Raw genomic sequence first — 21,084 nt, 5'->3', positions numbered from 1 at the left:
TCCTCAACATGAATGTGAATTGCTGGTGTGTGGACTTGAGGCATTGTGGTTTCTTCATCACAAAGCCATGTCATTGTTTTTCAGCGTGGGTAAACATTTTCCTGCACATCAGCAGAATAATTCTTGTAAACCTTGGCAGTGCATGGTAAAATATCTCCCTCTATTGAAAAAACTGAGCTCTTTACCTTCTGCCCAGGGACAGACCACATTCACTCAACCATTGCTTCCGTCCTCTTTCTCATGGAAGTTTAGTGCTCATTTCCATGTTTTTTTGCTTCCAGAAAAATAAACCTGTTTGTATGATTTGCAAAAATCCTGGGAGTTTTGCATTTTAATTTCATCGGGGCATACAGATCTTTCCTGCAATTTTAAATGTAGTATGACGTGGGTGGCGCTGTGGGTTAAACCACAGAGCCTAGGGCTTGCTGATCAGACGGTCGGCGGTTCGAATCCCCGCAACAGGGTGAGCTCCCGTTGCTCAGTCCCTGCTCCTGCCAACCTAGCAGTTCGAAAGCACATCAAAGTGCAAGTAGATAAATAGGTACCACTCCGGTGGGAAGGTAAACGGCGTTTCCGTGCGCTGCTCTGGTTTGCCAGAAAGTGGCTTAGTCATGCTGGCCACATGACCCGGAAGCTGTATGCCGGCTCCCTTGGCCAGTAAAGTGAAATGAGTGCCGCAACCCCAGAGTCATCAGCTACTGGACCTAACGGTCAGGGGTCCCTTTACCTATGACATGGCGGTACATTGATCAAAAAGTTGCTGTTTCATAATTCAATAGGTAAAGGTAAAGGTAAAGGTACCCCTGCCCGTACGGGCCAGTCTTGACAGACTCTAGGGTTGTGCGCCCATCTCACTCAAAGACGCCAAGGGCCAGCGCTGTCCGGAGACACTTCCGGGTCACGTGGCCAGCGTGACATCGCTGCTCTGGCGAGCCAGAGCCACACACAGAACGCCGTTTACCTTCCCGCTAGTAAGCGGTCCCTATTTATCTACTTGCACCCGGGGGTGCTTTCGAACTGCTAGGTTGGCAGGCGCTGGGACCGAGCAACGGGAGCGCACCCCGCCGCGGGGATTCGAACCGCCGACCTTTCGATCGGCAAGCCCTAGGTGCTGAGGCTTTTACCCACAGCGCCACCCGCATCCCTTTAAATTCAATAGGTAATGCAGTGTAAAAGGAACATTAGGTCTGGGATCACAACACTAATAATAATAATAATAATAATAATAATAATAATAATAATAATATCTTTATTGTCATTGCCCCCTTCGGGGACAACGAAATTACTAGCATTATAATAAGGAGAAACGACGCAATAATGTCTGAATGCACTCACATGTACCTGTGCTCCCATTTTCTGTTGGTTCAGGGATATATAGAGAGAGAGCAGGAGGGAGAGAATATTCCTGGATGCCAAGATCCAAGTTTGGGGCTGGTACCCTTTAGTGAGAGAACACAGCAGAGATTTAAAATAAAAATATATGCAGCAAGGTTAACTGTGGAAATATAGGTTGCTGGACCTTTAAAATAGGCCCTTTAAAGTGAGTTCCAAAGTTTCTCTCTTCCCATGACATAGAAAAAAGACCACACATTTGGTAAGTTAAACAGGGTTACAAACCGCCCCAAAATAAGATTCATGTGCTTCAAAAAGCTACACAAGCAGCAGTGCTTTTTTCTGGGGGTACATCTTTTAAATACACATGTTCAACACACAAATTAATTCAGTATTTTGTTCCATCACACAGGCATTCCTGGGCCTCACAAAATACAACTACAGTTGTAGCCACCAATAACAAACCGTAAGTATATAGTGCTTATTGGATTATTCTTTTTTAAAGAACATAATACGGGACTTCTTCATATGTTACGTTTTCATTTGTCTCATTTTTTAAGTGTGTGCATCTAATAATGTAAGGTGTGAGTCTCAGTCAGAGCATGAGATTCTTAATCTTAGAGATGTGGATTTGAGCACAGTTGGGCAAAAGATTCCTGCCCTGCAGGGGGTTGGACTAGATGACCCTTGTGGTCCCTTCCAACTCTTCAATTCTAAAATTCCATGAAATGTTCGTTTGCAAACATATAGATCATTCAAGCATGTTTAGGGAGACTAAGTGGTTTTCATTCCCTCCAGTGGCGTAGTGTGGGGGGTGCAGGGGGGGCCGGCCGCACAGGGCACAACATCTGGGGGTTAGGGTTAGGGGGCGCAAATTACTTGCCTTGCCCCGGGTGCTGACAACCCACGCTACGCCACTGATTCCCTCATTGAGTTCACACTTGGTGGCAAACCTGGCTTTGCTGCCGTGTCATCTATGAAAGAGATGGACTTTGAATGACTTTGAGCATTAATGATATGTGCAAATAGAGAAGGCTTGAATGAGTCAAGACAAGAGAAAGCTCATCACGTAAGGTCATTCAAAGGAGAGGTGCACAGATCCTCCTTACCTGTGAGCTAGGTGGATGCTGAGGCTCTTTGAGCCTAACACTGTCTACACAATATAATAATACAATCTATTGCCTTTTAAAATAGGGGTGCATTGTTTTTGTTTGTTATTATGTTTTTTTTTGTGCTTTTATATTGTAAACTGTCCTGTGAACTTGGGTGAATGGTGGTATAGAAATCTTCTTCTTCTTAATGAACTGACTACTGTTTTCATACTATCCCGTCTCCCCTTGATGCTTTGTAAATAGAGGTTATAAATAACCCATAAGACTCCCATCCCTAACTCTGGAAAAGATTTCCCTGAACTTATTCTCCACCAGGCAAAATGGAGAAAAGTAGCACCTACTTTTTGATACCCTCAAAATATAATTCCTTTCTTCTATTTCCATTATCTTCCTTTATTTCCCGGCTTTCACCATAAGATTCCATCACTTTAAAATATATATATATATTAAAATCATTTAAAAACAAACTACAATGAAGAGAATGTAGTGGATCCTAAAAATCTCTATCTCAGGTGTCAACAGCCAGTGTAAATAGGGGTGTTCTTCTGCTTCCCTCTGTGGGGAGGAAATCCCACAATTTAGGGGGCTGACCCAGAGAATGCCCTTTCCCAGGCTCCCCCACCCAAATTTCTGAGTGGAAACTACCAAACTACCAAGAGGGCCATGTTAAAGGCATTCCTTTTCCTCCCCATAGGAGTGTTAAAAGTGCTCAAAGCTTGGGTTTTATTCCTGAGATTTTTGTTCTGTGTTAAATTTGCTTACATTCTTCCACAGATGATCAGCAGGGGCAATTAAAAAAACACTTATTTTCTGGGGGATGTCAGAGATATGACTCATAATTTCTGTGCATTGCAACCATATGGTATGAGATACAACCCCATAGTAGAAAAGGTAGGGCTTCCTTGTTATCAGTTTCTGGGTTGCATCTATTGACTGACTGCAGCACAAGAAGAAATCAAGGTTCCCATTGCTGTTCAGTTCAGTCCTGGAATTACTCCATATTGTGATGATCCCTGCCTGTAAAGGGAATTTGGAAAGCATCCATTATATAATCATAGAAGTCATAAAGTATATATGATTTCTAACCAGAGGTCTGTCTGTCTGTCTGTCTGTCTGTCTGTTTGTTTGTTGCTTCAGAGTTTCAAATACTTCAAACAAAGGAGGAGGACCAAAGATGTATGTATTTTCATTTCTAGTATTTAGACTTTAAACTTGGAAATAGTGTACAGGCCAGCACCTGTTATTTATAGTTTATTTCATAGTTATCCAAAGAAAGAGAGAAAAAAGAAAGACAACCATTACTTTGCAAGGGTATTGAGAAGACTGGCCTACTTTGTGGGGACATGTGGTTGCTGAATGATTCTGTTTGTCATCTTTTGGCTTCACTGATCAAATTGCGCATCACAGCAAAAGTAGCAGCAATGTTTGAGATTGGGACGGCATTTACTGCCATTACCATGTTGACATTTTAGTGTGTGTTCCTCTAAAAGCTTTGGCCTTCCAGATGTGGTTGGATTCCAACTCCTTAATAGGTTATTGTATTTTAGTGTTTTGCTGGAAGCCGCCAGAGTGGCTGGGGAAACCCAGCCAGATGGGCAGGGGATAAATAATAATTTATTATTATTATTATTATTATTATTATTATTATTATTATTATTACAGCCCCAACCAGCATAGGTTGGTGGGAATTATAGCCCAACAATATCTGGAGGAGCAAAGGTTCCTCACACCCTTCAGTGTGGGGTCCTGCAAAAAAATGAATTTTCCTTTTCATTCTGCAGGACTATCTATTCATCGGAACCAATTACATCTCCAAAGTCTCATGCTGCCGTGAGTGATCCAGCCAGAACTAGGTAACATAAAGTAATGTGATTAATGATTGGTGTTTTATGTGATGACACGATAACCAATGATGGGTGCAAAGCAAAACACTTATAAGCCCCGCTGATTTCAGTGGAAGAGATGTAAGCCAGGAAAGTAGCAGGAACAGCTTTGAAATGTTTTATACATCCCCTGTGACCTGTGCCCCCAAAATCCAGGGCAAACTTCATGTAAGAAAATTGCAGCAAAACCTTATTCTGCTTCTTTTAGGCCAGGCACAGGCAAACTCGGCCCTCCAGATGGTTTGGGGCTACAACTCCCATCATCCCTGACCACTGGTCCTGTTAGCTACGGGTGATGGGAGTTGTAGTCCCAAAACATCTGGAGGGCCGAGTTTGCCTATGCCTGTTCTAGGCAATGTAGCTTTTGGAGGGGGGATTTGGCAAAAGAAAAACAGTGGGAGAGAGAAAGTGCATAACCCTTACCCTATCCAGTTATAACTCACGTCCTGGGGATACCTTGCAAACATGCAGCTGGAACACCATGTGGGAAGGGGTCAATTGGGGACATTTCCAGTGTGAAAGTGGCAGTGGGAAAAAGGGTGAAGTTTCCCTTTCTCCAGTACTTCACCCATGAAGGTGGTTTGCTTCTGAAGGTGCTTTCCCTGGAAGGAACCTTTGGGATTTGATTATGCCCCTTTCAGTGTAATTTGTAGTGCAACATTCAGCTTTGATGGTAAAGTTATATTCTTCACTTTGGCTCTGGTCCTGCAAAGACAATCCACAGAAGTGCTTGTTTGTCACAGTAGAAAAGCCATCCACTTCATTAGACATCTATGTATCGATACACCAGTTTTGCTGCAATATACATTCATGTGTTTTCTTACAAAGCAGCCCAGAGTATCTACAGCCCAGCCCAGATGGACAAGAACAGATTCCCAGCAGATCTGAGCTCTGGCTTCTTTTTAGAAATTAGCCATGAAATGTAAGGAAGTTGGAAAGGGGAGGGATGCCAAGAGAAAGAACTGTAGATACGTATGAAGATTGACATTAAGATTGACATTTTGAAAGAGGAAAAGTCAAAGTTGAGAGAGATGATGTTTAGAGAAAGAATACCATACAAACATATGAGGCAGCTGAAACACAGTGGACAGATCCAATATATCATCATAATGCAACTTAGTTTACTTATACCATCCTTCCACAATCCACTGCTCTCTGGATGTTGTTGGACTCCAACTCCCATGTGCCCAGCCAGCATGGCCAATGATTAAGGATGATGGGAGTTGTAGTCCAACAATATTCTACAAGATACCAGGTTGGCAGAGGCTGATTTATACTGCGAACGCATCTGACCAGAAACAACTGTGTCTGAGGAAAACATTCAACTGACAGCTTATCCCAGCATCAGACTTAAAGTCTGTTTACAGTGGTAATCTCTGGGTTCCAACCCAGCAACTCTAGTCTTAATTTACTTGGGTCACATTTTAGAGATTATTTCTGGCATCGTTGTGTGCATTCCTCGTCTAAAGTGCATAGCCAGACGTCTTTAATAAATCCCACGGCACGTACTGGACTACAATGGGATCTCCCCTCTTGAAAGAGTTTGAGTCATGAAATATTTCCAGGAAGGAAACAATACGTTGATTAAAGATTTCTGCTGTCAGATCTGGAGATCTTAGAGAATAAAACATCGGCAAATTAACTAGGAAAAGCTGCTGTCACTACCCACTTACAAAGGCTTGTTCAAGCCTTTTCCTAATCCCCTTCCTCACTCATTTCATATTCACTCTCCTCTGTGGTTTTTATTAGCATATCAAGCGTTCTGCTCCGGTTTCACCATTGGTAGAGAGCTGCGGTAACAGTATTTGACTGAGCTACAAGTTGCTATAGTAACCGTGCTATATGGCTATTTTGTGTCAGTATCTAAACCATAAGCAGCTTGAGAAGCTTAATTGGGAGACATGATTCTGGTGCAACATCCTTGAATTTGGCCCCCAGGCAGCGGGGGAGGGGAGCAAATCTGACACCTGGCAAGGTGGGGCTCAAAAATCCAATTGAGGACACCAGAAAGATGCATCCATATTAATTGTTGTCAAGAGAAACAACAACTTATTTTTGTTTTGCTTTAAACCCACTAAGTTCATTTACTTATTTTAAAGAGTTTTTTTTATTAAAACCCAACTTAGTGTAGTAATGTTAGAAGAGATGTGAAGGAGATGCCGAAAATGTATTATCCATTTGCATGGGGGGAAATGCAAAAACCGAAGTTTTGTCCTTTCTGTGAAATTAATGCTAACTCTACCTTCCTTTCGCTCACACCAGCACCAATGAATGATTTGCACAACCTGATTGTTAAATAGGTCAGTTGTCCCTCTGATAACCTGCAGTATTTATGGAAATGCTTTGGTTATCAGTCTGAACCTGCTATCAAAGATAGATTCCATCCCAGCCTACCTATCCTATTCATCCGACAAGATGAACGCTAGGGAAAATTATCAGTGTGGGCAGAGCGAAATAGGATCCAATGATGCAAGCTCTTAGGGAAATGGTGCTGTGTGTAATTTGGAGCAGTGGAGGGAAACATGCAGTACTATTTTCAAGCCAGTTAGTGTATTCAGCACTGAGCAAGATGGGCAAATGTTCTGACTCAGTATATGGCAGCTTCCTTTGTTCCTATGACTCCCTCCCTGCCTTTTGATCCTGCAAATAAATGGTTCTTGGCCTGTGGGTTGCATTCTAACGCAAGGGAAAATAGTTCTTTGAATTAACTTGAAACCAGCATGCCACCTGGTTCACCTTTGCAGCCAAATGTTCCATCTTTAAGGACTTCTCTGTATGAATAATCTAATTGTTTTACGTTTTATGGAATTGCTGCGGAGTGCTCAGATGTGTGCTTTTTATAGTTGTGAAGTCAATAGAGAGCTTGGTAGGCTGTGTTTATTCCGAAAGCATAACTGAGCAAGTTGGCGTTCCTTTCCCAGTAATTGTTTGCTCATGCTACTTCTCAAAACATCCTGAAAGACAGCTTCTTCCCATCCGTTTAATTCTGAAAATTACTGTACTCAGCAGCTCGGGGTATTTTTGGCAGGCTGTAAATGTGCTCTCATGGTTTGCTACAGTGCTCTTTAGTTTCTTAATTCTTGGCAACTGTTTGTGGTCCAGCCTTCAGTGAGGTGAATTTAAATCAGCCTGGCACTGTCTGGTCAATGTCTTGGCAGAGATGAAAACGACGTCCTGAATCGGAACAAATGCTATTCCTGTATCAGCCTCATTTGCTGGCTAGCTTACAAATTGCCCTGTGAGTGAGGGCCGTCCTGGACACAAATAGCCTTGGCCTATCAAATCCAGACATTACCGATGCACTCTTGACACCGTGTTCGAAGGCAATCCTCTTTTGCTGAGGCCACAGATTTCTATTACGACAGATTACCCTTTTCATCGCCAACTCCCGCACAGGAATAGATAGTTATTGCTGGTTCTTTTATAGCTTAAGCTAATTCCTCCATACAAATTGTCTGGCATTTAGTATGGGCTAACTGCAGCATCCGGGAAGTTGTGTGAGCATGTTGGAGTAAATTGGAGAGCCTTGTGTGTGCAGACATAAGCAGTGGCGTAGCGTGGGTTGTCAGCACCCGGGGCAAGGCAAGTAATTTGCGCCCCCTAACCTGTGGATTTGCGCCCCCTAACCCTAACCCCCAGATGTTGCGCCCGGTGCGGCCGGCCCCCCCTGCACCCCCCACGCTACGCCACTGGACATAAGCTCAGCAGGTGCAAAGGTGCGTGGCCTTGCACAGAACGGTCAGGTTGAATATTTATTGTGGCCAGTGACACTAGACGTTTGGAATTGGGTTGTTGTTATCTATAAAAGGAAAATGCAGGAAGAGGAAAGGATTTGCCCATGTTCTTCATTTCAGGTTCTTCATTCTTTCAAAGCCCTGGCAGTAGTGTTGGGAGGCAAATGTGCTGCAGGTTATCATCCTGTCCCCATTGGTGCTTGCTCCATGGTAAATATGTTTTATACTTACCTGCTGGGAGTAAATCCAATTGAACAATGAGAAGTCCTTCTGAGGAGATATGTATAGGATGCTGCACTAGGTCCCCTAAATGTATGGGCTGCTATCAAAGCCAGCAGTATTTGAGTACACTGGTGGTTTTGAAAGTAAACATGCCTCTCCCCTAAACCACATTTTGTAACCATGGTTCATGGTACTTCCTGCTCTAATGATACTGGTGTGAAAATCTCAAATGTTCATCTATCATACCTGTAGATGATGGGGTTTTGTTCCTGAAATTCCAGTGTAATATCATAATTTTGACATGCGGCTGCAACTGTTCATATCCTAAGCACTTACTGTTAGTTCTCTTACCCACTGGACTCCTGTGAGGTGTTCCTGTGTCTGAAATCCTATTTAAATATTCTTGGCATCTTGCGTTGCAGTTTCTGGATGGGGACCTGACTTGTAGCCAACTCAATCAGCATTAAGTTTTATCCACGAGGAAAAGAGGAGCATTGATTTATTAGACAAATCAGAAAAGCCTGGAAAGTGGTAGTGTTTCATCTTGAGTTGGCTGGGTTAGATGTTGAGATGGCTGGAGTGCACATTCACATATATCACTTAGTGATTCATCCTGCAGAAATGGTAAACGGCTTCCATGGAAAATCTGGTCTTGCTTGATCTTGCTTGCGGTTTGAGATCATCACTAGATGTTTCAGTCACTGAGCCGATTGACGCATAGTTCTAGTGTATAGGGGTCATACATGTTGCAAGGTGAGAAAGCAAGTCTTGAGCTCATATACTGTCTCTCATCCTTCTAAACTTTTATGGGAACTCAGCCGTTCTGTGCAAATGCTATATACAGTGTAGAGTCTACACAAACCCTGTTCATGCAACCCACCCAATACTTTTTAATGGTGGGCAGATCACAACACATATTGCACAAATTTATGTACACAGGCCCTTGTTTACATTTGGGGTTCTGTAGAAGCCTGGAGGGGTTTTTGTGTGTTATTTCCTCACTGTATGAAACTAAACACTGAACATCTCTACATTTTTGTCTCACCTGCTTCTGCCTGTTCCTAATGGGTGGGGTTCAGTGTAGTGCTAAGCAGATTCTTCTTGCTTGATGGAATGATCTGCTCTCTTCTCACCCTGTGTGCTGTTCTGGGGGGGGGGGGTCTTCTGACACCCCCAGAGCCAGTTTCATGGAGGAGGGAGGGAAGCTTTATTGTGCTTGTGTAGGTTTCTTCCGGCAGGCATGGGACTACTTAGTTGAATGCATCTCATTATATTAAACGTCTCAAAGTGCTTTTCCATGAAGTAGCTTGAGAGTGCAATTTGCATTGCTTATGCAGTCTTTGTCAAAAGAGTTTGGGGAAAATGTTTCGTTTTATATCTAACATCTCCCTGAACCCACCAAACAAACCTGGCAATATCTCATTTAGATGTTTGCTACTGACCTGGTGTGATCAGAACTCAGTATAGCCTTATCTCCAAGAGAGCAGCCTGATCTGCCCCTTACAATGCCTTTTCTAAAAATATTCTCTTGAGACACAACATCCAATGATGTAGCCTCCTCTTTCAAAGTATTAGCTTTTGGGTTAACTCTTATAAGCAGTTATATAAATAAAACTGCAAGACAGGCATGGGAGAATGGCAGGGATCACTTGTAGTTTTTGCATTCCTTTCTGGTCCCTATTAGGGGTTCTTGGGTTGTTCTTGTTTTTATTTTGATTATGTATTTTGTTATTTTATATTCTGATTTTATCCTGTGAACCACTCTGAGAGCTGAAGGGTGGTATACAAATTTAATAATAATAAATAATAATAATGTGTGTGTTTAACTTGTGATAAATGCTTCTTAGCATTTCCGTAGAAGCTATGCTGGATTATTATAATAGGTACCTGCAGAAGAAGGTGCTATTCAGTTCTCTCTCATAATCACTTCATTTTGACCTGGTTACGTCACAACAATAACTTCTTTTAGCTATTCCTTTGATATCCAAGCTTCATTGCACAGTCCAAACTTACTGCACTGCGAGAACCACTAGACAACTAGCAACTCTCAGAGTGAGACATTTGTGCTGCACATATCCAAGCAGTTGCTAGACTTTGTATTGTCAGAGTATGAACCGTGTCAAGATGAATCTTTCTAACTTCCCTGGAATATCATTTTGGTTTCTCTCCTTAATCTGGGCAAGCTGAATAATTGAACATGAACAACACAACTTATTTAGATGGACCCATTTTCTCTGTTTTTTAGGCAGATAGCCCCAGCAAAACCCAGCGAATCAGATGCTAACAAAACCATGGCAAAAGAGAGAGCTGGGAGGTAGGCCCTATTGTGTTTGATCTGTCATTTTCAGAATGAGAGCTAACTGTGTGAACTACATCCTAAGCACCTCATGTAGGCTTGTTCTGAGGATAAAGTGGGATAACCATGTTTGATGTTCTGAGCTTCTTTGAAGGAGGATAGGATGCATTTTATTTACAACTGTCAGTGCCGACTGGGTCAGAACAGGCCTGTACATCGTCTGACCCATCAAGCTAAATGCAGCTCACTGGCCATGTATAACAGCTCACTGGGGACTACCTGAGAAGTCTTTGTTTGACAGTCTGTGACTTCAAAAGCCAGCAAGAAGGATGTGTGATATTAAAGAGTGATGTTTGAAGTTGTGTTCAGCCTAGTTGTTCCACGCTGTGCAGACTGTGGAACGTGAACATGAAGTAGGGAGGCGTGAGTTCAAGGAACCAGGGTTCAAATTCCCAGTTAGCTAGGCAGCTCATTGATTGGGCTTGGTGAATATCTCACCATAACTAACCTTACAAGGCTGTTGTCAAGAAAGGAGCCTGTATATGCTGCCCTGAACTCTGTGGAGGGAAGCTGGGCTACAGATATAGTAAATATGACATATAGTAAATATAACATGACATGATGCACAGCGCTTATTTATACAGAACAGCATGAAGCAGAAGGCTTAGTCTCATTTCATGTGGTTTATTTGCTTTGAATGTCAAATTCTAGCTGACTGTTGAAATATCTCTGTGCTTTCTTCCACTGATTTTGCTTAATCTCTGAAGAGGCCAAGAACTGGATGATCTCATTGATGTCAAAACCAAAGGCAATAAGAGTAACCAGGGGTAAGTCTTGAAAGGCTCTATGGCTTCAATAAAGTGATGGAGAGGGCATGGATTGTGACCATAGCAGGGAAGGCATGGGAATGAGAGCATGAAAGGTAATAATGCATGGAATCATAAGGCCCAGCTCATGTGCCATGTCCATGACACCGAAACAATGAAGGACACTAAGTTTGCTTGTTTTCCAGTACAGCTTCTAAGTTTTCTCCTCCAGCAATAAGACCTGGTCCTGCAGAGTGTCCAGAAAGGCTTCCAGATGGCTCCTCTGGAAGCCATCTTCCAGAAGCCACGAGACTCTAGGCAAGGCAGTGTGAATCCTCCGAGACTTGTGGGCTCAGGACAAAGAGGAAGACCCAATCAGCTGGCCATCTAAGTGCAAACATGAAAAACCCTGGGGTCACCATGTAAATACCTGGGGTGCTGACTGAGGCAAAGCTGAAGGTCAGGGTTCGGAATGGCAGAAGGCATCTCTTTCATGCAAACCTGAGAAAAATTGGTTTAATCGGGCTACATGAATTTTGGTACACATAGTCAGGGAGGACCTGGCAGCCCATCTGCTGACAGAAGAGCTACTTCCTGGGGTACCTGAGTGGAAAGGATGTCCAAGAGAGCTAATCACCTTGACCATCTGTGAGCAATGCTCACCTGGGAGTGGGGTATAGTTGTTAAGCTAGCTGCTGGGAATGAGTTGACATGCAATCTCCAACCTTCAAAGGACGCATAGGTGGTATGTGAGAATTGGACTCCAGCCATCCCTTGACCTAAGATCTCTGCCCACTACACAGTAGATCCATCACCCCATCTTGGATATCCCTTAGTGAAATGCCATTGCCCTAGTCTTAAAGTTGGATGTCATCAGACCTGTAGAAGTTGAGGACCTTGTTGTCTCAAATTCTGTGGAGGAAGGGCGAGATACAAATGTGATAAATAGTCTATTAAGGAACAAGGCATAGTATTTATTTGTGCAGGACATTATGAAGCAAAAGGTTCCAGTTGAGAGACTTTGTTGTTGTTGTTGCCTAAAATCAAATCTATCTTAATTATAAATTGCCATGGATATACTCCAGCCGTAAGATATTTTGTGTGGTTTATTTAGTTTCGATATCAAAATCATCGTTAAGAAATGAAATATCTCTGTACTTGTTCCCACTGATTTTGTTTAAAGAAGTCAAGAGCTGGACAATCTCATCCAAGTCAAAACTAAAAGCGATAAAGGTGATAAAGGGTAAGTCTCGGAAGTTTCTTTACCACTTAATTTATTTCCGAAGTTGAAGCTGTGGAGAGGGCACGGGATAAATGCCAAGAACGATTTCATAAAGCAGTTTAATCAATTAGAAGGAAAACACTGGATTCCAAGCAAAGGAGGAATGATCTAATGCTATGAAATCCTCTTCCAACAATTCTCCCCCTACCCTGCCAATCTGCTCCCAGAATCTGTAACATGCTGAGGTTAGTAACTGCCCAGTCCCATCCAGACGTTGAACCTGAAGTCTCCTCAGAGGAGGTCCAAGAGAAGCAGGATCCTCTGGCATATATTCCAGACCCTGGAAAGCCATTGGATCAATACTACATGCATATAAATCTCCCTGCCCCTGTCATACAAACTCTTTTTTCAAATCTGTGGTTCAAAGTAAGTCCATGGTTTGTGGGGCAATCTAATTCTAAGGGAGGCTTGCACTGCAAGAAGCAAAGTTGAAGATTCTGCAAGGCCAAGTGGGACAGAGCATTTTTTGAGAAATCACTACTGGTCCCCTTCTGTTGCGCTTTCTTACTCATGCAAAGTTGTGCTGGAGTCAGGTGGCTGTGGTTGAATCCATGGCACTTAGGTCCTAAAGTTTTGGATGTGATGCAAGGGACCTGTGGTGGTTCCTCCCCTTCCTCCTTGGTCCTTACGCTACCTAAAAGGTCCTGTACATTGACCATAACCTTCCTTTGTGTTTCTTTCCTCTTTAAGACACCAAGATCTTGATGATTTCATCAAAGTGAACCGTACATCTAATGGACATGCCAAGGGGTGAGTCTTGTCATTGAGCTGCACATCTACATGCAGTAAAGGCTTAATCTGGTTTTGGTTTTTGGTTTTAACAGTGTGACTTCTAATGTTTCCTTACCCCACCCAACTTGGCAAATGTTGGTTTTGTAAGAGATTTAAGGCAATTGATAGCTCCTTAATTGAACTAGAATTTCCATGATTTCTTAGCTGGGAACTGAAACAGTTAAGCGCTTGTTTAAATTTGTTGGAGAGACATGCCTTTAGTTAACTCCCCCACCTCCCAGCTCAAGTGCTGTGTAACTGCACAAATTCAAAGGAAGGCAACAGAATTTAAATACAGCACAGAGTTTTCTCCTTATATCAGCAAGATCTCCTTTTCACAGGTGTAAGGAGTTGACAATAAAAGAGAAAAGGCATCCAAAGATTAGTTTTCCAAGGTAGGATTAGATGGAATGCCTCTTAAAAAAAAATCCACATGTGAAAATAGCCTGTATGGTCATAAAACCACAGAATAGTAGGAAAACATAAAAAGCCAGTGAATCTAACTCCCTATCAAAAACGTGGGTGGTATCTTCCCACGAAACTATTTGGGCTGGTCTATGTTGCCAGTTTTGACCCTGTAGATAGAGAATTTCTCATATGAACCACAGATACCACCATTGTTTCTCACAGGGACAATTCTCACGACCCGGAGAATTAAAGAAATTGAAACAAGAATGGTAGTTATAGAATCATAGAATCATAGAATCATAGAGTTGGAAGAGACCACAAGGGCCATTGAGTCCAACCCCCTGCCAAACAGGAAACACCATCAGAGCACTCCTGACATATGGTTGTCAAGCCCCTGCTTAAAGACCTCCAAAGAAGGAGACTCCACCACACTCCTTGGCAGCAAATTCCACTGTCAAACAGCTCTTACTGTCAGAAAGTTCTTCCTAATGTTTAGGTGGAATCTTCTTTCTTGTAGTTTGGATCCATTGCTCCATGTCCGCTTCTCTGGAGCAGCAGAAAACAACCTTTCTCCCTCCTCTATGTGACATCCTTTTATATATTTGTACTCATGGAAATCCCTGTTTATGCTAGACATTTCCCACATAGATGCATCATTGTGCATCATTTAATCCATTGTGCATCATTTAATCCAGACTCAGTCATGCGCAGAGTACATTGAAATCAATGGGACTTGTAGTCATGACTAACTTAAAAGGTGTACCATGGCGTTTCCTCCGTCTGCACTGTTCCCAGAGGTCATTCCTCCTCTGGTCACTGCTGTGGATACACAACCTGACTGATTGTCTCCAAGTGGGAGTAAGCCCCACTGAATTCAGCAGAGCTTACTGAATAAACATGGTGAGGGTTGCAACCTTAAGTATGGAACCAACCTACTGTGTGATCCAGTTCTTTATGAGATGGATGGGCAGAAATGGGCACTTCAGGCCTGAGTCAGTGCCAGGCTGTCTCAGCTACCTGCTTACCCCCACCAATGGTAGACTTTGGGCTCTCAAATTTCAGCGGCGCCCTGTGCACCACTAAAATTTTGTGCCCTCCACCTCTCGTGCTCCATTCTGCAACATTGCTGCAGGGCTTCCTGAATAAACATGACCAAACTGGTTGCGCTACCCTAAGATTACCAGACTTTTTTCAAAGAATCTGGGGAAATTTTTTATTTTTTTTTTTAAAAGAGAAAAGAAAAGTTATTACAATTATTATTATTATTATTAAAAATAAGTAATATCTTCTCTTCTGTGGTCTCCTCTGTCGCGTGGCCTTCCTCTGGGCCCTGGCCTGCTCTCTTGGAGTATTAGCCACCATGGAGTAGGCTTGGGTTGGGCCTGGGCTTGGCCATGTGCCGTTGCCTTCCTGGTGCTCTCCTACCTCTCTTCCTCAGTGGCGCAGCGGTGTAGCAAGCACGGCCCCCCCTCTTTTTTCTCCTTCCTCTTTCTCTCTCTTCCTTCTCTTTTTTTAAAAAAGATATTTATTGACATTTCAACATATTACAAAAATTAGAAACAAAGAAAAGAAAAAGAAAATACAAAATAAAAACAGTTAAAAAAAATCAGTCTTTCCATAACTTATCTTTCATTTACTTGTTTCTCTGACCTCCTCACACTTCCCCTTCTTGTATTCCAATTCAGTTGGTTAATTCAGCAAATCCTTTCCCTCTTTAATTTTATCTTACTCTTTTATTTTAATATATTATAGCTTTAAATTATCACCCATTAACAATCCATTTTTACATACTCCTTAACATTGCTGCTAAAAAACCCACTTAACTTCAATCCAGCATCATTCTAACATTCATTAATTTTGCAATGTTTCTGTAAATAGTCTTTAAATTTCTTCCAATCTTCTTCCACTGACTCCTCTCCCTGGTCTCGGATTCTGCCAGTCATTTCCGCCAATTCCATATAGTCCATCACCTTCATCTGCCATTCTTCCAGAGTGGGTAATTCTTGTTCTTCCAATACTTCGCAATAAGTATTCTTGCTGCTGTTGTAGCATACATAAAGAAAGTTCTATCCTTCTTTAACACCAATTGGCCAACCATGCCCAGGAGAAAGGCCTCTGGTTTCTTCAAGAAGGTATATTTAAATACCTTTTTCATTTCATTATAAATCATCTCCCAGAAATCCTTAATTCTTGGGCACGTCCACCAAAGGTGAAAAAATGTGCCTTCAGTTTCTTTACATTTCCAGCATTTATTATCGGGCAAATGATCGATTTTTGCTAGCTTGACTGGTGTCATGTACCACCTGTATATCATTTTCATAATATTCCCTCTTACCTCCTCTCCTCCTTCTCCCTGCATCGGCTCCAGGGTTTTTACTGGCCCCAGAGTGCTGCTGGGCAGTCAGCCAGGCGCTCTCACTCCCAGCTCCATTTGGGTCACGGGTGTGTGTGTGTGTGCCAGTGGTTCCCCCTGTTGATGTGCCAGGCGTCCCTGGTTCCACCTCAGCAGTGGTAGCAGCAGCAGTCTCAGCGGCCCGGAGCCAGCCTGGTAGCGCAGTTGGTTCTGGCTGGCTTCAGGAACTGCTCACTGCTGTGGTGCTCGCCATTTTGCCTCACCAGAAGTCCCCATATGATGTGTCTTGTGCCGTTGAACCAATCACACAACATTCATTCCCTACTCATAAATCTACAACACTTAAATGAAAATTTATTAAAATAAAATATAAATTAAATGACATTAAATGAAATCCAGGGACATTCCGGGGACGGATTTTGTCCAGGCACAGATTTGTAAATCCGGGGACTGTCCCCGGGAAACGGGGACGTCTGGTAACCATACGCTACCCTAAAACTGCCTCTGTCCCCACCTTCTGGCATGATTGCAGAGGCAGCAATGACCCTGCCCTGCTGGGCTGGGGGAAAGTTAGAATTGCATTCTTAAAAGACTGGACCAGAGAAGGTGGCATTTAATGGAAAGCTTTTGGAGGTATTAGAAGCAGGGAAAATAACACACGTTACCAAGGAATGGTCAAAACAATGTTTAGGCGAGGACTTAGCAGGATTTTCCAGTTGTAAGACTATATCTGCACGTGTTCCGAATGGCTGTAAACATGTTTGGTACAACAGGGCTGGGCTCTTACCTGTAGCATCAGAGCCAGTTGTTGTGCTTGGGCTATCCAGAAGGTTTGGTGGGCGTGATGGGCTTGGCACTTACTGCAGAAATCCCCAAAGACCGGTGAGAATTCCATCCCTTTCCTCATTTTGTCAGCTATCAGTTTGGCACTATTTGTACCATGATTTTAGATGTATGCATTTATGTTCCATTTTGAGAGCATGGAGATATTATTTATTTAATAAGCAGTTCCTGGGCTGGGGGTTCTCCTGGCAGATCCATCTGGACCCCTCTCTTACTGTTTCCCACCAACTGACTAATATGTTCCTGTTCTATCAACCATTTGTCTTACTGATGGCAGGCGGGTTATGTGTCTGACCCTCGTTTTAGGATGTTTCCTGAATTTGTTTAGAATGTTTGCAAATTTTCTGTTTCTGTTTTCATGCTATTGTCTTTTATTTTTTTCTATAAGCCAGCTTTTGATGCAAATTCATTTGAAGGGAAGCATATATCTATCATCTATCTATCTATCTATCTATCATCTATCTATCATCTATCTATCTGTCTATAGATATAGATATATTTTCAAAACCTTTATTGCATTAGCAAACTGCCATAGCAAAATAAGACAATACAAAAAGAAAAAAGACAAACTAGAGACAAGCAGCCCAGCAAAATTCAGGTGTTTTGGCTGGCGTAGTGACATTTAAGTTACCCGAAGACAATAATGCAAAGATATAATAGCCAGCGCCCAAAAACTAGTATGCGGGTATATATAAAGCACAAAATGGCCCCAGAACAGACTCAGCATATTGAGTTAAAAGTAATAAAAAGATTAAAACAGGTCCAGGTCTAGGGCACGCTACCCTGTCAGAGTAGCCCTGAGTTTCAGAGCCTGCACTATGAATATTGCCACCCCACGTGAGATTTGGGGATTTGCGTCCACAAGAAGCGATTTCAAACAGTCTTCCTTAGATGTAATGGTGGACGGGATCAAAAGGAGGAGCTTAGATCTTATTGGCTCATAAATAGGGCAGTAGAAAAAGAAATGTATGAAGTCCTCTACTTCATTCATTGTGCATGGACATAGACGCTGGGTAATAGGGGTCTTAGAATAAATCCCCTGCAGGAAGGCCGTGGGTATAGAATGGAAGCGGGCCATAGTAAACGCTCTTCTCAAGTTGGGCTCCGTCAGGTCTATCAAGTAGTTGGCAAGTGATCTTACCACTTTCACTTTAGGGAGCCACATGGAGAGGCGAGCTGAGGTGGACTGTGCCCGGTCCATGGCCTCGTCTCTTGTAAGAATCCAGGCCCGGATTTTATGTTTGTCCCAAGAGGACAGCGAGTCAAGATTTGGGAGAGAGTAGCGTGCAGTAATAGTCACCATGGCCTTGGACCATTTATTGCTTTGAGAACACGTTAAAAAGGCTTGCCTGGCTAGTAGGGGACCTGGGGCATTGATTAATTTACAATAAAAGCTAATAATTCTAATGTGGGCTCTCGCAACAATGGAGGGGAGGCCCAGTTCTGTTCTTAACTGTGCTGCAACCGAGCCCTTGGGGAGACCCAGTATCTTCCGTGCAAAAGTGTTTTGTAGAATCTCCAGCCGTTGTAGTGTTTTTAAATTCCACCCCCAGATTTCAACCCCATACAATAACATCGGGAGGACTTTGCTGATAAATGCTTTTCTGATTGGTGGAACCAGCTGGCCGCCTTTTGCATAGTAGAATTTCTCCAAGGCTTTGATGGTTCTGCGGGCAGCCAGGATGGTTGTATTTAGGTGAGCTGACCAGCTAAGCCCATGCTGAAAAATGATACCCAAGTACTTGAATGCTGAACAATGTTCAATAGAATGGCCCTCAAAATTCCAGAGTGACTTCCGAGTTTTCATGCCAAAAGTAAGAATTTTGGTTTTGGCGAAATTAATTTTAAGGGAGTTGGTATCACAATATGTCATGAGCCCTCTGAGCATGTTGTTTAAGCCCAGCTTGGTTAATGACAGTATCACCATGTCGTCCGCATAGAGTAATATGGGGATCTTGAGCTGTTGTAAGGAGGGGGCAGGTTGATTTAGGGCCTTCATGGTTGTGACGATGTCATTGATATAGAAATTGAATAGAAAAGGGGCCAAGAGGCAGCCCTGTTTGACCCCTTTATTCAGAGGGAAAGAATCAGAAAGAGCTCCCAGAGGGCCGAATTTTACTCTGGCCGATATGTCATTATGAATTTCCATAAGAAGGAGGAGGAGTCTCTTATCTATGCTGGTATGACTAAGCTTCTGCCATAGCCTATCTCTGGGAATGGAGTCAAAGGCGGAGGTCAGGTCCACAAAAGCCGCGTGTAGTTTGCAGTTGAACCTGTTTAGGTATTTATCAATCAGGGTAAGTAGAACAAGACATTGGCCAGATGTGCTGTGACCTTTGCGGAAGCCAGCCTGTTCCGGATGGAATAGCTTTGTTTCTTCTGCCCACTCAATTAATTTCTCTAGCAAGAATCTAGAGTAAACCTTGTATGATATGTCCAACAGGCTGATAGGTCGGTAGTTGCGCGGATCTTGTGGGTCCCCCTTTTTATGTATTGGGATAACTATGCTCTGTTTCCAGTTAGGTGGAATCTTAAGAGTAGCATTAATGGTGGTAAAGAGAGATGCTAAGATAGGGGCCCACCACGACTGGTTCGATAAGAATACCTCAGGTGGTATCATATCCTCCCCCGGGGATTTATCCCCTGATAGCATGCTAATTAGTTGAATACATCTCTCTGGGGAGACTGGCTCCCAGGTGGGCAAGGCAGATGCTGGAAGGGTGGTGACTACATTTACGTCAGAATCTGAGGTGGAATACAGCTGAGCAAAGTGAGAGTGCCAGCTGGCTGCTGTGATGTTATTAACAATGAATGAGGGGGGTCTTAGACCTGCATTAATTAAATTCCAAAATTTCTTGTCGTCACGGGTTTTAATGGCCACTGACAGAGCCGACCAGCGTTCTTTCGCAAAGAGCAATTTCTTATGTTGGAGCAGCTTCTTATAGTATGAACGAAATTGGGCTAACTCCCTGATTTTGCTCTGAGTGCTGTCTGTTTTCATGTCTGACTGGAGAAATCTAAGCCTACTTCTGCACTGTTTGCATTCTTGGTCGAACCAGGTTTGATTCTTCCAGGATAGAATCGCACGGGAAGGTTTCGTAAGCGAAGGGAGCAAGTAGGCTAGAATTTGCTGGAAATTTGAGAAATGATTCACATTCGTTGTTAACAGCTGAGCTTTCAGGGCTAGGGTCTCAGGGGAATTTAGGAGGACTTTTATGTCTTGCTCCAGGTAGATGTCCCACTTCTTGCGTCCGGGGGCCAGGGTCGATGAATCCTGGGGGTGTGGTGAGCTGGGAGGCCCCAGCTGTGTGTGGTGAAAGGAGATGGCAATTGGAAGGTGGTCGCTTTCGGTTCTGTTGAACACATTGAAACAGTATGCCTCATCCTTAAATGCTGAGGAGGACCAGATGTAATCTATAACACTTGCCCCTCTAGATCCTAGAAAAGTATAGTATCCCCCGGACCAGTCTTTGGGTGTGCCGTGCAAGCTGTGCAGCCCGCAGTTTATAGTGAACTCCAGCAGTATGATGCCAGCCCTATTAATGGTCTTGTCCTGTGAATTCCACGTAGGAAACCACTCCTCTTCTATGAATAATTGCGACTTATCGGTGAATAAGCTTATATCTGCTCCGATTCTGGCATTGAAGTCCCCCATTATAAGGATCTCTGACTTTGGAAATTCAGCCCCAGATTTATCTAGAATAAATCTTAAATCCTCCCAAAGCTGATTTGAGTGAGAGGAGGAGTAGGTAGATGGATTGTACAAGTTTACACATATGAATTCCCCAAGCGAGCTGTTAGTGATGTGCAAAGTTTGAATGTAATTACTCTCTAACCAAAAGATAGGAGAGATATTAAGCTGAAGCTCCTGCGAAACAAATGTTACCAGGCCTCCACTAGGGCGCCCATACAAGTGTGTTTTGGTCGCAGGAATCACAAAGGCGTCATAGCCCGGTAGGGATGGGGGGGGTGAAGATTCTAAGCACCAGGTCTCTTGTATACCCATAATCTGGAATTTCGCTAAAAACTCTTTCATATCCCC

The 21,084-nt window shown here is 43.1% G+C and overlaps 1 protein-coding gene across 6 annotated transcripts in view; it reads left to right on the top strand.

Annotated features, from left to right (window-relative positions):
* The window catches only part of SCEL (sciellin), a 65,285-nt gene that overhangs the window by 26,357 nt on the left and 17,844 nt on the right, over positions 1-21,084 (top strand). For 4 of the 6 annotated variants that reach the window (XM_083435846.1, XM_083435850.1, XM_083435849.1 and 1 more), the window contains exons 9-15: positions 1,745-1,798; positions 3,582-3,620; positions 4,226-4,297; positions 10,529-10,597; positions 11,347-11,406; positions 12,569-12,628; positions 13,358-13,417. In XM_083435846.1, the coding sequence (XP_083291972.1) occupies positions 1,745-1,798; positions 3,582-3,620; positions 4,226-4,297; positions 10,529-10,597; positions 11,347-11,406; positions 12,569-12,628; positions 13,358-13,417 (414 nt within the window). The remainder of the gene's footprint in view (positions 1-1,744; positions 1,799-3,581; positions 3,621-4,225; positions 4,298-10,528; positions 10,598-11,346; positions 11,407-12,568; positions 12,629-13,357; positions 13,418-21,084) is intronic. The other 2 variants (XM_083435848.1, XM_083435851.1) reach the window with 1 other exon arrangement.

The sequence above is a fragment of the Podarcis tiliguerta genome, assembly GCF_965153285.1.
Source record: "Podarcis tiliguerta genome assembly, chromosome: 4".
NCBI classification, from domain to species: Eukaryota; Metazoa; Chordata; class Lepidosauria; order Squamata; family Lacertidae; genus Podarcis; species Podarcis tiliguerta.
The sequence above is the reverse complement of the archived record's forward strand: the minus strand, read 5'-3'. Positions and strand labels throughout refer to the sequence as shown.